Source organism: Anabrus simplex, chromosome 5, assembly GCF_040414725.1.
Source record: "Anabrus simplex isolate iqAnaSimp1 chromosome 5, ASM4041472v1, whole genome shotgun sequence".
NCBI lineage: Eukaryota > Metazoa > Arthropoda > Insecta > Orthoptera > Tettigoniidae > Anabrus > Anabrus simplex.
Window position 1 is genome coordinate 244,716,307 of NC_090269.1, and position 19,335 is coordinate 244,735,641.

General features: G+C 36.1%; 1 protein-coding gene across 1 annotated transcript in view; it reads right to left on the minus strand.

Annotated features, from left to right (window-relative positions):
- The window catches only part of LOC136873950 (transmembrane protein 127), a 134,995-nt gene that overhangs the window by 105,960 nt on the left and 9,700 nt on the right, over window positions 1–19,335 (minus strand). Inside the window, exons 2-3 of the mRNA XM_067147337.2 lie at window positions 18,974–19,264; window positions 3,131–3,298 (exon numbers count right to left, since the gene is read on the minus strand). Coding sequence (XP_067003438.1) covers window positions 3,131–3,298; window positions 18,974–19,244 — 439 coding nt within the window. The 5' untranslated portion in view covers window positions 19,245–19,264. The remainder of the gene's footprint in view (window positions 1–3,130; window positions 3,299–18,973; window positions 19,265–19,335) is intronic.

Below are 19,335 nucleotides of genomic sequence, written 5' to 3' on the forward strand. Positions count from 1 at the left end.
AGCCAAAGACCCCATGGTTGCCAATCCATGCTCCCAAGTCGAAAACCCCTGGGGCCCCTTTTAGTCACCTCTTATGGCAGGCAGGGGATACTGTGGGTGTATTCTTCATTTGCGTCCCCCACCTGTAGGGGGTCAACTGCAAGGACAAAAACTTGCAAGTCCTGCTGCTCCTGCCTTTTTAGTGCCTTTGTTATGGCATCTATCATAGTGATAAATAGGAGAGGTGAAAAAGCCCTGCCTTACTGTACTCCTCTCTTTGTTTCAAACTATTTGGACAGCCCGAAGCCCAGAACATCTGGTTTTTCCATACATTTAACTTTTGCAATAAAGCTGTAGCAAACCTTCAGCTTATTTAGACATTTCCCGGTATGTTCCCTTGGTATGCTATCATAACATCGTAAGCCTTTTCGATGTCTAGAAATAGTAGAAACAATGGTTTCCCTTTTTCCCAGTGCTTCTCCATTAACATCCCGGCAGAAAAGACAAGGTCTGTAGTTGTTCTTCCAGGTCTAAAACCATATTGTTCCTCTTTGAATAGAGATTCTAAAGTTCCCCTTAATCTACTCTCTAAGACTTTTCCAAAAGTTTTAAGCCAAGAGAGAGCAGCTTAATGCCATTGTAGTTGGCACATTTCCGTCTACTCCCCTTCTTGAAAAGAGGTATGATTATGCCCTTGTTCCAGTCCTCTGGGAAAATGGTTTCCTGCCGTTCTGTGTTGAGGAATCTATATAACAAATGGACTGCTAGAAATCCTGCTGCTTACAACATACCTGCATTTTAACTCATCCACTCCAACTGTTCTCCTTTTCCTCATACTTTTCAGAGACTTTTCTATCTCCAGCCACATAACTGGTGGGTCTATACTTCTACTTAGCTTGTTACTACTACACAGCTCTTCACTGTCTGATGTAGCACTTATCACTCCATTTAAAAGCTTACTGAAAAAGTCTTCACTGCTGATTTTGTCCTCTTCTCACACAAAGGTTCCATTGTCCCGTTCTATTGCCTTGCTCACTCCTGTTCTTCACTACCCTGTACAATAATTTTTCTATTTCCTCTGCTGTCTACTTCCAATATTTCCATGAACTGATTCCATGTTTCCTCTTCCCTTACAACCCTCCTTGCTATGAGTTTCTTTTTTTTTTTTTTTTTCCTATGAACTATTAACTTCTTGGCTTATTTAGTTTTGGACAGTTTTTGTTTTTCTTTGTCTAGCATTTGTTTTGTTTGGTTTCTCTCTTTAATGGCTGTTTGGACTCTGTTGTTCCATCAAGGTGTCTCTTTTTCCTTTTTGGTCGGTCCTGTTACTCCACATAGTTCTTTAGCTTGTCCTTCAAATCTTCAAATGTCTCTTTAACAATGTTTCCACTCTTCCTCTACTGTTGATGTTTCTCCCTTTGGTAGGTGTCATCATATTCTGTTCTGATATTCCTCCTGCAACTGGGCTTCTTAAATTTTCATGTTTTTACTTTTAGTTCCTTTTTTGTTTTCTTCTGAGTTATATTAGTCATATGGTTTAAGTCCATAATCAGCAATCTATGATCACTGTCTACTCTCCTTAGGAATGACCTTAGCATTACGTCACCCATTTTCTCCCACCTTTGTTTCCACCGACATAATCGATCAAAGTTTTATGTTTGCCGTCCCAGCTATATTTTGTTTTTTGTGGCTCTCTCTTTTCTTGAAGCTGGTGTTTTTGATGAACATACCATTTCTTCTACACAGATCAATCAGTTGTTCACCTTCAGCATTTCTGTTTTCAAAGCCATGTGGCTCATCAATGTCCTCTCAGCTATGCTTGTCTGCTCCACTTGTGCATTTAGGTCTTCAATAATGATAACACTTTCTTCATCAATTGCATCATCTAAGCCTTGAAGAAATTTTTCTTTTTCATCAGCATTGCATCCGGTCTGTGGGGCGTACACCTGTACTACGTGTATTTTATAGACTCAAATTGTACAGATAATTTTATGATCCTGACTTCGTTGCAGGAAACTTCTGTCACAGCATCCAAATATTTTTTTTAGTGAAAATCCCACATTATTTTTGGACTCCTTTTTCAGTCCACACCAATATCATTTGTAGCTACCTCTGACAGCCTTGCTACTCTTCTTTCACCATTTCATTTAACTCAGACCCAATATAAATATGTTTCTTCTTTCCATCATATCTATGAGTTGTTCTGTCTTTCCAGTGAGGGTCAAGATATCCATGGTCCCAATTTGTAATTCTCCCTTCTTACAAATGTGCGTACCATCATACCTGATAGATCTGCTTGAAGATTGTGTCATATTAGGTAATAATTTTGATCCAAGACTCCCTTCAGTGTTTGAAAATGATAAAAGATGCTAACCACTGGCTTGCTACACCTATCATGGATCTTCCCATGTTAGTTTTGCACCAGATAGTCAATGCCAGACAAACATTTCCTCATGTCAGTCAGATCTATGGTGTGGCTTGCAGTGGTTGCACAATGGTCGATGGGGTAGCCACATCCCTACTCCTAACAGAAGCATTCATGTTGTCAAGAATTAGCAATATAAATGTTGATTCCCATAAGGAAGGTAGCAAGGTAGAACAACTCTGGAGCATACGACAGAGAGTACAAATAAATTCGGCAAACACTGTTAATTTTCCATTCAAACCTTTGCCAAAAATGTTTAATTTTCCAAGCTTGAGTTCTTTCTAAAGTAGTTACAAAAAAGTCAGTTTTCAAATAGACACAAGCATGGTACATGGAAAGGAACAAACTAGTGTAAATGAAGTCATACATAGAAAATTAAAACACTGAAATGAACATATAATACGATAAACACAATTACAGATTCAGTGTGAGAAAGCAGGAGAAAAATAAACACAAAAGGGCAACATCTTCCTACACTGCCATCTACAAATATATAGATTGGTTCTCTCCTTATCAATTCCAGTTCTTTTACATCCAAACTATCTGAGCCTGTCTATTTGAAGATGGCAGTGTACAAAGATGTGGAGATTGTCCTTGTAATTTTGTGTTTTCACACTCTCTCTTCCCACAATGGCCTGTCATTGTGTTTAACCCAATATATGTTCCATTCAATGTTCATATCTTTTATGTATGTCAACCATGGTATATTATAAAAGCAAATATTACCTGTAATTGTACTTGGAATACCATTCCTTCGAATTACTTTCAGTGTTTTCCTTGTGGGTCCAACGATATCAAGAAAGAATCCAATTAGTGAAGATATCATGGCCAGAAAGCACAGAAGAATGATAATCCTCATTAAATTTGCTATTTCTGGAGTCACACACTGCAAAGCTGAAAAATGCAAAGAATTGTAATCAAATGCATTTTAATAGGCTATATCACACTATATATTTCTGAATATCAATCAGTTAAAATTCTGGTATTTCATTGAGAACTAAGCTCGTAGAGATAAAAACAGAAGTTAATTCACCCGATAAATACCAAATCCACCTACAAGTGCAATTCATCAAGAAATAATGTATTCTCATAACAGGGTTCTAATTGAATTAATTATACTAGAATGCAGATTAAAAATACTAAAATAACCAGTGAATGTAGAAACAAGATACTCATTCAAGCAAGAAATATCTTTTTCTAAAAAAGAGAAGTTTGCAAACGCGGATATCTATTACAGTAGCTAGATGTTCCAGAATATTATGTGTGTGGAAGATAATACTGTATGAAAGAGAAACATGGATTCTAACTACTGAAGGAGCAAAGAGAAGCTTCTGAAAAGTGGTGTTACAAGATTGTTGAAGGTGAGATGGGTAGGCGGTATCGCAAATGAAGAGTCTGAACTACGTTGACAACAGAGGAATGGTTTTATGAAATTTGACTAGAACAGGAGATCGATTGGTAGGATACATTATGAGACATCCAGGACTCAAATGTTATGGAGGTTGCTTCTTAAGTTACGGCTACCGTGTTATAACTTGTGAACATGTGGCAGTATGGCAAGACCAGGTTTTGAGGGTACGTCGTCCAAAATTTCTGGACCAATCATATTTCCGACCAAGAAAAACACGTCCAATCCAGAGGAACATTTCATCCAAACTTATTTCATCTTCTATGTTAAAAAAGAAATACTGTTTTACTATGTATACATATATGTTAACATATTTTAATGCCAAAGAATAAGGTATGAAAATTTATTCCTCCTCATTCATATCTTCGGATGGATTAACTTTCAGATGATAAGCAATGGCCCTCAGGTATATATTGTACCGTTTTCATCGTCCTGATAACGGAATAAAAGATGTCATACGATGTTAAAAGTTTGCCATGCATGGTAATGAGATCGCAAAGATTATGTAATTGAGCCATACATCTAAAAAGAACAAATATATTAAATGAAATAGGCCGTGATTTCAGAATATATATAATACGGACGCATAAAATCAAGGAGGCCATGCATGTGATGGCAAAGATGTTCATTTGGCAAATTAAGTATGCCTAGGTCATGGAGTTAGACGTAAAGTTATAAAGGATCCATGCGGCCGTGATAAAAAAATAATAGAAAGTTTTTAAAATTGTTAAAAAAGAGGAAGTGGGTGAACAATAAAAAAAATTTGGTACGCAAAACTTCGAAGTAAGTTTATCCACGAAAAAAATAATCCTCGCGGAAAGAAGAAGGGAGATATTTCAATTAATAAGAGCTGAAGAACCTGCACAGTGAAGAAATTTTAGAATTACGCCTATATCTGATCAAATATCGAGGCGGAAAGTCAGAAGAAGTTCAATAGTATCCGGACAGTAGTCGGAATATAGACCGAAGGCCGTTACGAAATACCAAGTCAAATTTAACGTATTATAGGTTGATTGGCTGGATAAAAAAAAATTAAAAGCTAATTTGATAATTTACCTGTTAAAATCTGTCACAAGGAATTGACATTGAATTTCTGACATAATAACCTGAAACAAAAATATAATCTAGATTCTTTGTAGAACATTCTGAAGGATATGGACGTGATATTAATTGCCATATTGGAAACGTTTCTTTCACATATGACTAACGGCTACAACATGAGAGGCTAAATCGGAGATGGAGCCGACTTTCCGACGTAGACCGCCCAGCTGTTCCTGCTAACCTGAGTTTTGAGACTACAACCTGATGGTGACGTAACGGATGTTGGGGACTTTCTACGCAGCCCTAAGATGACAACATCGGAGCCTAACCCAGTCATCTAACATCAGCAGCCGCAAGCTAAGTTCCAGAGAATTATTTTATTATCTTGAAACTAATGTGTCGTAGACGTAGTATTTAAATATTTGTAGTGAACATTGGTATGTTGCTTGTTACGGAGTTCTTCGTGATGAAATCTCAGTCGATACTATCTTTGCAATGAGATTATCCTAGTTGATTTATCATTATGGGAGTAGGTATTTCTTCCAGAGTTTATAATCAATGTCATAACATAGGAATGTTTATAATTGAACAAGGAGAGATTTAAAGTGATGTCTTTTAACCATTATGGGATTGAAACAACGTATACAAAGAGACATATCCCAGACGTAATGTTTTAAAGAAGATAGTTGATTTTTGAGTAACTTAGATCTGGTTACTATTACGACGTGATGACATGTGAGTAAATATTAACTTGTTTAGTTTATACACGTGTTTCATTTACAGGATAACGTGTTCATGTGTATTACAAATGAAACTTAACCCAGAAATGTACCGTTGCAGTACATTAATGATATGTTAAGATGATTTGCCGCCTAGTTGGAAATGATAAATGTTTACGTAGGGAAGTTAGGATTTGAGTGACATGTTGATGTGGTTTTACGAATAATTATTCGCTGAGATATATTTATGGGAATGAATAACGAGATATTATGATAATTAAATATTGATAAATGGAGAGATAGATATGCTTATGGATAATTTTGGTGGTAAATACGACGTATTACTGGCCAAGGGTGATGTTTGACATACGCGGCAAGATATAAAAATGGTAATGCGAGATATATTGGGTTAGTGGTACATGAATACAATGAAATACATCGTAGATTTCGTATGTGGGTTACCGTAAACTGTCTTCAGATTAAATATCCAAATAAGAAATAAATAAGGGGAAACTTGTTGTCTTCATAGAGAATATGTCAACGTTGTACTGAATGTTATTTGAAGTTTGGTATCGAGAATGTCTTTAATTGATAGAGCAACTTCATAATTTGAATCTCTACCACAATTAAATAAAATAGATTACCAAATACATTCCTACAAATTTTATGATACTTGATTGGACATTGGTGAAACCATAAATCATGATAGGTATAATTTCTATTTGAACTACGATAATAATTGTTCTTTATACGATACCTACATTTAATTTTAGGATGTCATCTGAATATTTTAACCAAATGACATGGTCAAAGTGACCAATATTTTTCATTTAATGATCGATATATATTTGAAATAGCCATTTTGAGCTGCTATATACTTGGAACTTACTTGCAACTGCTGACGTTACAATATTGGAAGATATACATTTGTTAGTGACAGAATATCAATTTAATATCGACGAAAATAAGCATTTTTTTTTAAAAAGAAACAAGAGCTGATGGACTCAGATTAAGCATATTTATTATGAAATTTACTAAGGCTTAGGGACTTAGTTTTTTTAACCCATATTAATTTTTTCTGCTTATCAATTAATTGTCATTATTATTATGAGATAATTAATTTCAGAGAATATTAAACTACATCCTCAACAGATAGAATATGTACCTACGATTTGTGTGATTAAGAGAATTTCTTCTTTATTTTTATGATGCGGATAATAAGTGCAATCAGTTGAATCAGATTGTAGATAGATTAAATTTAAATTTTTCCATATAGAGAGGAGGAAGATAATTGATGTAAATAAATGTTATCAGATTTTCTTTTATGATTCTAGAATCATGAAATAAACTATAGATTATTCAATTTAGAGGTTATTATTGAAGATAGGCTAATATCATTATGGTATAGATGATTCTGAATTAATTAATTTAAAAATTATTATTATTATTATTATTTTTTTTCTTTCTTTTCTTTTCTTCGAATGACTGGACTTGGACAACTTAACATTGATTCCGGTCGATGGATGGTATCGATGGTAATTTATTAAAAAGGAAATGCGGTTCCCAGTTGACCTCACGTAAAAATAATACTATTCACAGATGCATTTTAATTATCCCTGAGAGGTGTCGCGTGGCAATTTAAGGATTATCCTATCGATAAATGTGATATGAGAAATGAAGATTGCGATATCGCTTAAATTTTATGATGCGGATACTGTTTATTCAATGAATGTTAGAAGCGAGCATAGCTACCGACACTAAGCATCGTTCTTCTTAAATGCATTGATCCATTTAATGATCCGTAGAAGAGATGGTTGGATGAGGGAAAAATAGCCGGAGCAATTGATGGGTCGCCCAATATGATGCAAGAAAGAAATCCCCTCAGGATGGTGCAATATGAAGTCTGTTTCCATTTTGTGCAGTTGATATTGTTGTACCCATGAGAATAACCTCTCTTGATTGTGCATGTGTCAACTATTTACCAGAGTCCTGATGCTTCTCTGATCTCCTAGAAGGCATGTGATGTCTCGCTCATTCTGCCTTTACTGCTCCTTCAGGAAATCGATAAATCTCCATTGTCGACAAACTTGACCATATCGGTCCTTAAATAGTCCATATTGACTCATAATAACAATAACGTACAACGGGTGATTGTTTGGTCCGCCCTGTCAATATATTTTGAATAATTTATACGTACATGTTTCGGGAGCCTTAACTCCCTTCGTCAGTGTATTCACATCAAAATCTACCTTACCTAAGTTTCAAGATATAACATCTTATCACATTAACATTCAGCATTGTCCTTTCTAACCTCAACTCTAGATACTATATGTACACTTTGCATTTTTGTATAATAATGCCTGTTGTACCCGACACGTAAGGCATGGCACATTTTAATAACACTCTTGAATCGTCCATTCATTCCTCCTGTCCTTTGCACTCATACACGTGTATCATCATCCTGGATGGATCCACTAGCTGTGTCGACCACTGATGAAATGTTACTTGTCACTGCTTGCATTGTCTTGACACTATGAAGCTACTATCTTACGTCCAATTTGATATCCTTGGAAGTTATAACCCTTTGTTGCACTGAATATGGTCATCGTTGTAATATATATTTAAAAAATTTGTTTTAGCCATGCATGTGCCATCAGGGCAGATGGCGTTTGCTCGATTGTTGCAGGACCGGAGTTTGTGAATCAGAGCGAAACAAACCTCCTGTTATGTTTCTTCAAATGCTCCTCTAGTACTATAAAAAGAAAACAAATAAAGAAAGAAAGGCTATTTTACCTAGTTAAAATACATAATCAGATTCTATGTGATATAAAATACTTGGACTTACATAAAATGATAAAGCAGAGGAAAAACTATCCGCTTGCCGGCCAGCCATAAACAGAAAGAATATTACCCATAAGACCTAACAATTTAGCGGATGGGGAGGGGGAGCGGTGGGGAGTGGGCCTGACGTTATAATTGATGCTATCTATTATCCTTTTTCTTTCTCTTCACATATTGGTTAGCTAACTTAAATAACGGATTTTCTTCTTTAATGTGTTCATTTAAATTGTTGTCAATATTTTGTTTCTGATCTATGTAATGCACCTGTAGGGGGTACATTTTTGTATTGTGCCTTTTTTTTTTTTTTTTTTTTTAAACTTCATTAAATACTCCGGCCAATAATTCAATATGTATTATGTTGGGCGATCAAATACATATATTGGTTTCTCGCAATCTCTGAGATATCACGCAGATGGGAATAAAAAAATAATGGCATCAACCTAAATCTGCGACCTGACATTAATATCAATAGTCATGTTTGCCATTTCACTTGAATATTTCATCCCATAAAAAAAAAAAAAAGTACTCTTTCGCCGTCGCAACTCTTTGGTTATTCTGATAAATTCCACTTACATATCATGTTTTGATGTCAATTTGTACCAATTCTCCGCAGGATACCTTTCAGGGATAATTATTGGAGCTAAATTTTTTTTTTTTTTACGTGGACTCAACCGAAGTAGTGCACAGCCTCTTTCCTAAGTTCGTCGGCCTAACCATTTCCACTTAACTGTTGCCAATAAATGGGTAATACCCTGGATTCATCCACTGATTATCTTATACGTATTCCATCTATTACCTCTTCTGATAATGAAATGAATAAATAGCAAAAATTTCAATCAAAATCCTTATCTGCTAGTTTATTCAAAATATCATTGCACTTGGTATGAAAACATAATATTATTAACATCTCCAATCATATTCACTGAATTCCGATCCAAAAATAAAGTATAGTTGACTTAATTATTGACTGAAGTCAAGTTTTAACCTCGTAGAAAGAAAGTGAACTAGTCATAACAAACCATAAAGTCACAGTGATGGAAAACCAGTTAACATATTCTAAGAATCGTGTTAAGTATTTACATAAATAAAATATTAGTGAAACATTTTTAAAATGTACATGAAAATATATTAAACATCAATGAAACACCACTGGAGTATCAATGAAATATCACTAAAATATCCTTGAATTATCATTCAAATATCATTGAAATGTCACTGAATTATCATTGAAATATTATTGAAATATCATTGGAATATCATTGAAATATCACTGAAATATCACTGAAATATAATTGAAATATCGAGAATGTCCCTTGCACTTTGCACGTATCATCCCTTGCCTATCTTGCTTTCTCAAATTTCCATTATAACGTAAGCAATATAAGTAAGTTCCACATGACCTGGCTTAATATAGCCATTCAATAACATACCAACGAAAATCAAATTAAAAATAAGAAATATCAATTAATTATCTCTACTAGTTGTAATTATTAATTCATAACATCTCCTGAAAATATGTAGGAGTATGCTAACGTACCGCACATATGTCGATTAGCAAGTCAATCATCTGGTAGTGTCATACTTTCCTTCAAATACAATCACCTATCCGCAAAATTTCCAAAGAAAAATGTAGATGATAATTACCTGTTTGCGGACAGTAGTTATATAAATCATGAGGGTGTTTCTTCCACCCAATCTTGTCTTTGACAGAAATCAACTTGGACTTAGCCTAACATGCGAAACTCTTCTAGAAAAATATCAAGTTTTGGACGTAAATGCATTATTTTAGGATTTACTTTCGATGATCATACACCATTGACAGCCTATTATTATTATTTTATTTTTTTTGCTAGTTGCTTTACGTCGCGCCGACACAGATAGGTCTTATGGCGACGATGCCTATTAATTCAATAACCCCACATCAACATATGCATGTGCCATTCAACCCGACATCGTACGCTACTTTATAATTCACATGGCAAAAACAACAACTATAACCTATCATTAGCATAACGTTGCATTAATATCACCAATTACTCAAATATATATACATATTTCGTCGTGTACACATCATATCTAACATAATTCCTCATGAATCGTATACTTCCATATATCCGATTTATATTCTTGCCTATAATCTCATTATTCCGCTGATCATTTCATCATTTCCATATAATAACATCATTCGTTACCTCCCTAGTAGTGCAATGTATGCAAACTCCACTATCATAGTATAACGGCACATTACGGGTTTATTATAATACAGAACACAAGCAATTACTCATTTCCTGTAAAAAGAAAGGCATATGTTAATATTTCAGGCTCTATCTACTTACGTTTGGTGACGAATTACCGTTATATCATTTTTTTATAGTTCTAGAAGACGATCTTATTTCATTCCTCATTGCATTTGGATTGTTTTACACTATGAAAGACATAAATCTCCAGCACAACGTTGAGAATGCTGATTTTCAAAGCTCTCCTCAAATAAAATAAACATTCCTACACATTGAATATACAGTGGTGGTCAAAATAATAGAGCCACCTGGCAAAGGTTTAGAATAAAGTGCAAATTTATTACTAGACATGTTTGTACTATGATGGAAACAAAATTTTACGTTGTACAGGAACCATTACAACAGAGTCACATTGTACCACAGTCAGTTATATAGATAACACAACTGAAACTAATCAATAATATTCAAAATAATACCAGACCACAGGGTCAAAAAAAATAGAGCCAATTGACACAAATATTTTGTACTTGATCTAAGTCTTATGAAATTTACAGGAACAGTCGTTTTTGCATAGGAGTGCATTAGTACTTCGTGGTGTAACCCTTATTTTTGAGGATTTCCCTGCACCTCTTACCCATAGAGTCGACTAAACGCCTGCATTCGTCGCTGCTGATCGCATACAAGGCTCTCTGGATTTCTTCCCAAAGTTTATCTAAAGACGTAGCTTTTGAGCGGTCAATTCTATTGTCTACGATCTCCCATAAGTTCTCGATGGATGATGCGTCAGGGGATTGAGGTGGCCACTCTAATACTTCGATATGGTGATATTGAAAAAACTGCCTTATGATCCTTGCAGTATGCTTTGGATCATTATCGTGCTGAAATTTCCATTTCAGCGGCATTTCCTCTTCAGCATAAGGCAGCATCACATTTGCTAAGATGTCGTTGTACATTTCTGCGTTCATTATGCCGTTGATACGGTGTATTGGACCAAGGCCATACCATGAAAAACATCACCATACCGTAACACTTCCGCCACCGTATTTCACAGTTTTTAAAGTGTACTTGGGATTAAATTCCTGGTTTGGTGGGCGGCGCACATAGACTTTTCCGTCTGAGGCAAACCTATTATACTTGGATTCATCAGACCAAAGGATGTTCCTCCATCAAATATTGGGTTTGTGTTCATTTCTCCGGGCGAAGGCCAACCTTTTCCGAACATTAGCTTTTGAAACATGTGGCTCCTGTCTCGCAATGCGCCCATTCAATTTTGCAGATCTCAGTCGTCTTTGAATCGAAGTTGATGGTTGAACATCATTTTTGTCGCTAAACAAAATGGCTTTCAGTCGTGGTGGTGACAAAAATGGGTTTCTTTACTTCCCTAGTGATGAGTCTGTCTACGCGAGGAGTAGTTACACGAGGTCGCCCCCTGTTCCCCACCTGCGGCTTTGTTTGTTTTGCCAGTCTAATGGCGTTCTGGACTCGTTTTCGCGAAACGTGTAAATCTTTGGCTATTTGATTCATGGATATCCCACTTTTGAACATCCGGAACATTACTATACGACCATCATCACTTGTATGCTCTGCTCTGCCCATCTAGAAGAATGTTAACAAAACCAAACGTCAGTTTACATACAAAATAATATTAAGTGGAGGTTTGTTGACAAATAATATTGCTAGCCCCCAAAACAACTGCAAAAAATCAATTTGAACAGGACTTCTGTAAAACGGCTCTATTATTTTGACCCATAAGATTCTTACCTTTATGCTTCTTTTCGAACGTCTAGCTCAAACGCTTCCTTTCGCACGACTACAGACAGCAGCGACGTCTTCCCTGATATTGTCTAAAAGGGACTGACAACACGGCACTCGTGGAGATTTTGCGAACTACTAGATATCCTAGTTCTTCATCTCGTCAATAGAGGTGGCTCTATTATTTTGACCGCCACTGTACATTTGGGTTGTCCAAGACTACCTAGGTCCGTATTCTCAAGCAAATTATATGGATTCCCTTTTAAAGACACTATTCATTGAACTTATAACTCGAAGAGCTGAGTATTGACCTTGCTATAATCATATTTTAACTTAAACGCACACTATTTATACACTCAAATATGAATAATTTAACTACCTAAAAGTAAATATATGGAACTTGACTTATCTTTGCTTTCGTTATTCGTCTGGGTTGGATTTCATCATGGATCTTATTTGGCCACCGGCTCGGGTTTAAGTACACGTCATCGCTGGTTACTGGTCTCCAGCCTCGGATGTGCGGAACGGCTGGTAAGGACTCCACCGGACAACGACCCCATCCTCTTGATTTACTCAGTCATAATAGCACCGCCGGTTACATGTGATGAAAAAATATTGAAGAACGACATTAGCGGCATTTTTCAATCACAAGATAAATTATCTTGAGTCTATTTACTATCTCTCTAGCAAATCACTTCTCAAAAAGGTAGTATTTGAAATGGTACTTATTGTCGCTAACTTAAAAAAATAATAAACTAGCGAACTCTAATTTCTTTAAGTGATTCTGGTTAACAGCTTTGGGTTTGGATTGACGACTTCTACCAACTAGTCTCTTCTTCTTTTCCTAATCTTCTTTTGCGCCTGATATTTTCAATTTGTATTCAAGATTTGGTGTAATTTCTTTATATTTTTATATTGTCGCAATTTTATTAACAGCAACTCTTTTTTCGACTTTAATTTCTTCTTTTCTTGCGTGCAGAATCTTGCCTGTCACTTCGTTCCGATGTCAAATTTTAAAAAAAAAAAGTGATTGTTCACCAACCTGGGATAACAATTCGATCTTTTTTTTTTTTTCCACGGCTGTATGGATTTCTTAGGTCTGTTCGTAGTAATGTTAACTCATGGCTTTCTTGACTCGTTATGTTTGCAGTTCTTTTGACGTATTCACGGCTTATCTAATTCCGCTTGTCTGTATATTTTCCTTGTAATATACTTTTCCATCATATAATTTTCGTCATTCTACCGCGATGCATGGCAACTGTTAAGTGACATAACTCTCATTCATGACGCAAACTGGGCAATGAAATGGTACAGTAAATTTCTAATTTCTCCAGGATGTCCATATATTTCCCTTTGTTTGCTGAATGTATTAATTTCATGTCTTGTTTGATGTTGGTGAAGGAATGATTATTTTCATGCATGTGTTCGCACATAGCTGAATATTTTCCGTACTTTTTGGCATTTATATGTTCTTTGTATCTAATGGCTATATTTCTTCCTGATTGTCCGATGTATTTTTGGTTACAGTTTTGACACGTCAGTCTGTATATTCCTGATTTATTGAATTGGTTGTCTGTGTTGATCTTGCTTGAATTTGCGAACATATTATTATTATTATTATTATTATTATTATTATTATTATTAAGTCTCACGTGTGCAAATCGAGATGCAGAGACTCCATGCACAGTGCATCGGTCCGACTCGGCTCAACTCGGCTTGACTCAGATGGTGTAGTGTGCTGAGAGCGACGAAGCGTTCGGTGATAGACGGCTTGTTTATCAGTGAAATAGATAAGTGCAAGACTACAACATAATAATCAAGCAACCTGTTTAGAAGAAAGTAAAGACTTCCGAAAGTCCATTTCAATCGAACTGGGAACTTTCGTATTTTTTTGTCAGTCATGGCGATAAAGTCAAATGCTTAATCCATGGGACAATAATTATGTGATAAGTTAATCAAAAAGATCTATTTTCCAATACAAAGGCTTTGTTCAAATTCTACGAGAATTCGTCGAAGGAAGATTTTCCTCTGCTGCATCGAGAAGCAGCTACGATTATTTCTATATTTGGTTCCACATGCATATGTGAAAGGTATTTTTTCCTGTTTTGACTTGTACGAAAACTAGATTGCGTGCGAGTAGGCCTATTTCTGATTGTAATGTTAAGGCGGCTCTCAGAATTGCTGTCAGCCGGTCCCTTGTTCCAGTCATAACTGATATCATTGCAACGATAAAGGAAAAGAACTAGAGAAGATAAATCGTCTGCTTAAACCAAATTGAAAGAGTGCTTTAACACCGGTAACATTGTTCCATATAACAGTGTCACCGCTCACCGCACATAAATATTTCGCAGTGAGGAGAGAATCAGCGGGGAAGGTGGAGAAGGCGAAGACAGGCCAAACGGGTGAGACAGGTGTAGGGGAAGTGGAGTGGGGGTTTGCACTCTGGTCAACCTAGTGAAGTCATCTCCTGCACCTTGCGCCGTGCAGTGCACGGGTGCATGCACTCTGAGAGGCCCTGGTCTAGATAATACTTAACAACCTCCACAAATTTCACTGTTGTAAACCTGATATATGTGATTTTATAAAAATTTAAACGAAGCGATCGATGTTTACATGGAACGGACTTTGAACTTTACAAACCATTACGTTTTTTCTGAATTCTATGAATTGTGGTAAGTTTTATTGGCAACGTCAAAATATTGTTTACAAGCAGGACGAAGGTACATTTTGTGAAATAAACCAAATGTTTAAGCTGCGTAGTGTCTGCACAATATAGTTAAAGGCGATCGTCGCATGTTCACTTGACAGTGTCGCGGGATTACATACGCGAATCAGTTCTATGGTGGCATGGCATGAGGGGCTAATAAATATTAAACTCTGCATCAAATACGGTCACTGAATTATAAAATGTGCATTTAATATCGCAGCAAATAATAATATGAAGGGACATGATGGTGCAGCGGTCAACCTGCTTGGAACCCTCAAAACTGACTGGGTTCGAGTCCCGATTAATGCATGTGTGATTTTCGAGGTGAAAGTCACGTCCGGTGGTTCGGATTTTGCGTAAAAAAATGAAGTCTCATGGCTTATGATAGTCAGATTATCGGTCACATAAAACTGAAAGCTTCATTCCTCCTAATAATGATGATGATGATGATAATAATAATAAGGTATACAACTACAGATATTGGTACTGGCAGATGGCCTGCTTAATAAAGTAAAGAGTTTTTATGAATTCTCACACATTTAACACTAATAACAGTGAATGTAAAATGAACTAAAAATATTTTAAAATAACTGAACATTCAACGCTTAAGTAGCCTACAATTTGAATGAAAGCCTGGTCAAAAAAAAAGTATAATAAAATTTAAAAAAAAAACATTTTTGTTAATTCTGCTTCTGGTATAGACCCAACAAAATACCATTTGCCATGAAAAAAAACAAGTCACTTTTCTTTCGATTTCACTTACATTTAAAAAGCACTCATCTTTTGTCGGTGGTTTACAAAACAGTTTAACTTCATCGTTGCACTTGCAAAAATTGATTACAAAATAAATATCACCATTACTTTCAGTTATGGTACAAAAATAATATTTTGAATGTTTCTTTCCGCTGTATTTTCCAAGTACAAAGTCACTAACTTCAAAAGCCGTATCACAGGGTGAATTTTTGTCATCTGCTTTAATCTTGCAGTCTGGATGTAGAGGGTGTGTGGTAGTAGTTTCAGAATATTATTATTTTCTTGCCTGAACTATATATTTTGAATGGCTCCTCATTATGAATATCATGTGTTCCTGGTAAGTGCACAGATATATACTTTAGTATTCTTGTTTAAAAAGTTTGTAGAATCACATAAATCATTTTTGGTTTTTAATTTTTGTCCAGAACTGACCTTTATGGAGAAAAAATCTCTTGCTCGAGGAGATGGCCAACTGATATCATCCAGATTGAGAAATTTAAGAACTTCTTGATATGGAAGCGAGACTTCTTGCGCTTGCCAGAGGTAGATGAAGTTACACAAAATTTTACACTCAGCGCAGAAACAACTTCGTGTTTCTTCCGCGGACTCACTGGTAAAGTCTGCTCCAAACGCTTTACAGCCTTCCCGCATGTTTATTTGCATTTATAAGCAGACGTTGGCATTCTTGGCTCTGCAATCGATGTTGATGGTTGTGTTGTTGGACCTGTAGAACAGGAAGTACCGCTAACTGTTAATCAGCCCTGAAGTTGTTTCTGAACTCTGTGTTTCTTCACTGATTCTCGGAACTTGTTGGCGGCGTACGCGTAACTGGGCAGGTGTCATCTTACTTATTCTCCTTGCATACCTTTCCTTTCTTTTAAAATCCTCTTTTTCTTCTCGTGATGCCATTTACAACGTTCCTTGTGAGTAAGCGGCATTATTAAATATCACCTCAGTGTGAACACCGATTGCTATTCTAAAATCAGTCATTTACAAGTGAGTCATCTTCTTTTCCTACCGCTTTTTCCACACACCTGGGGGGGTCGCAGGTGCAAACCGCGTTGCACATGTATATTTGGCCCTGTTTTACGGCCGGATGCCCTTCCTGACGCCAACCCTATATGGGGATGTAATATCTATTGCGTGTTTCTGTGGTGGTTGGTAGTGTGGTATGTTGTCTGAATTTGAAGAAGAGAGTGTTGGGATGGACACAAACACCCAGTCCCCGAGCCAGAAGAATTAATCAGAAGCGATTAAAATCTCTGACCTGGCCGGGAATCTAACCTGGCACCCTCTGAACCGAAGGTCAGTATGCTGACCATTCAACCAACGAGTCAGACATTTATAAGTGAGTGAGATGAAGAAACTGAATCCTGTAGGCAGCGTGTTGCGGCAACGGGGAACTTCCCAGTCGCCTGCTCGCAAGAACGCTGTAAACACGCGATATAATTTACTATCAGCTTCGTATGAATCCGTTTGAAATTTTAAACAAATGATATAACAGCTTGAAAGGGTGTACAGTATTAGCTTTGCATTATAAGTTTTATTCAAATTGAGCCACACACTTTTCATCTACAGAAACTTTTATACCTTTTTTGTCGCGTGTTTACATGGCTTGCAGCAATAAATTCGTCACTTTATTACACCTTATATAAATGGTTAATAAACTAAATAAGTACTTTACTGTGAAGAGAAAGAGCATTAGAATTAACATTTACTATAATTATTTTCACAACTTTTCATCATAATAAACAGGAATTCCTAAAACTATTGAGAGATATCAAACGAATTTAGCCTCTACATAAAGGTTCAATTAACCACACAATTAAAAATTAAAAGACATCAATAAATGAATACATATCATAAAATTAATAAAAATTCATGTTTTACCTCTCATAAAAACAAATTGTTGAGTTTTATTTTAAACTTTACTTTTTCCTACTTGGGTGGACTATTCTCTGAAGTCAATCATAATATTTTTTATATATCTGAAGTCCTTGAATAAATTACATGTCCACAGTTTTCACCTGTATTTTTCGTCAAAAAAGTGTGTTAATTATGTAAGAAAATACGGTATATAGAAAGATAGGAACAATGCAATGAACTCACTCCTATCTTTCTGTACATGAACTGAATTGCACTTGTTTGTTCTTTTCCATTACCTACTTAAATCAACCTGCTGGGTTCGTTTTATCTTTTTGTGATTGCCTGTGTTCCTATTCTTTTACCACCTGTGTTCATCTTTATCTCTGTATTTTATTTATTCCTTTGTTTATCCAGCTTTCTTCTTATCCTACATTTCCCATATCAAGACTGAAGATCCACCCTCCTGATGAAGTTGGGAGGCAGAAACAAGCCCGTCGGAAGGCGAGAAAAAAATGGATGTAGAAAAACTGGGATTGATGAGGAGAGAGCCAATCTATCTCTAGATATCAGTGTATGAAGATGTGGAGATTGTCCCGTGACTTTTGTGTTTCCTTTCTATTTCTCACACCGATCTGTCATTGTGTTTTTCCTGTTGCATGATCCTTTCATTTTTCCTGCCTTTCTATATATGACTTGAATTGCACTTGTTTGTTCTTTTCCATTACCCATTTAAAGTTAGAGGTTGTTGTTGAATGGGTCTTCTAATCATTCTGTATGGGCCACTGAGGAAAGTTTCCCCTGTTGTGAATTCATGCCCAACTACAGGACGGATATATGAAAGAGACCATTTTTCTACAACTCTGGTAAATTTCTACATCTGTCAGTGTACTTTTTTTTTTTTTGCTAGTTGCTTTACGTCACACCGACACAGATAGGTCTTATGGCGACGATGGGACAAGGAAGGGCTAGGAGTGGGAAGGAAGCGGCCGTGGCCTTAATTAAGGTACAGCCCCAGCATTTGCCCGGTGTGAAAATGGGAAACCACGGAAAACCATTTTCAGGGCTGCCGATAGTGGGGTTCGAACCTACTATATCCTGAATACTGGATACTGGCCGCAACAGTGTACCTCTAACCTTAAGCTTCAAGGTATGAAACTACTAACTAAATATGTTTCAAACTCTGTCCAACTTGAATCACAAAAGGAAAATAAATGTTATATCTAGTACTATTTATACTGTACTCACATCCATTTGGGTAATATGGGTTTGAAACAACTTCATTTCCTGATATGTCATTTTGCATGGATGTAGTATCAAAATATCCATAACTAAAAAATTGGTATACAGCTAAATGGGGTACACATAGGCCACCTCGTAGACGAAACCAACCCAACTGAGCCAGTGATGTACAAGTCAGTGCTATTGTTGCCATATGAAAAAAAGCAGCAACAAAGTTTCTATCCTGCTCCTTTGGAACAGTCCACCTCTGACGTGGAAAGTAGCTAGGAGTATACATCTTCGATGATCATTCAAAATCTGAAACACAAAAACAAGAGAACATCATTAGCTGCAGGAATTGTGATAATAGAAGTACTTTAATAGCTTTC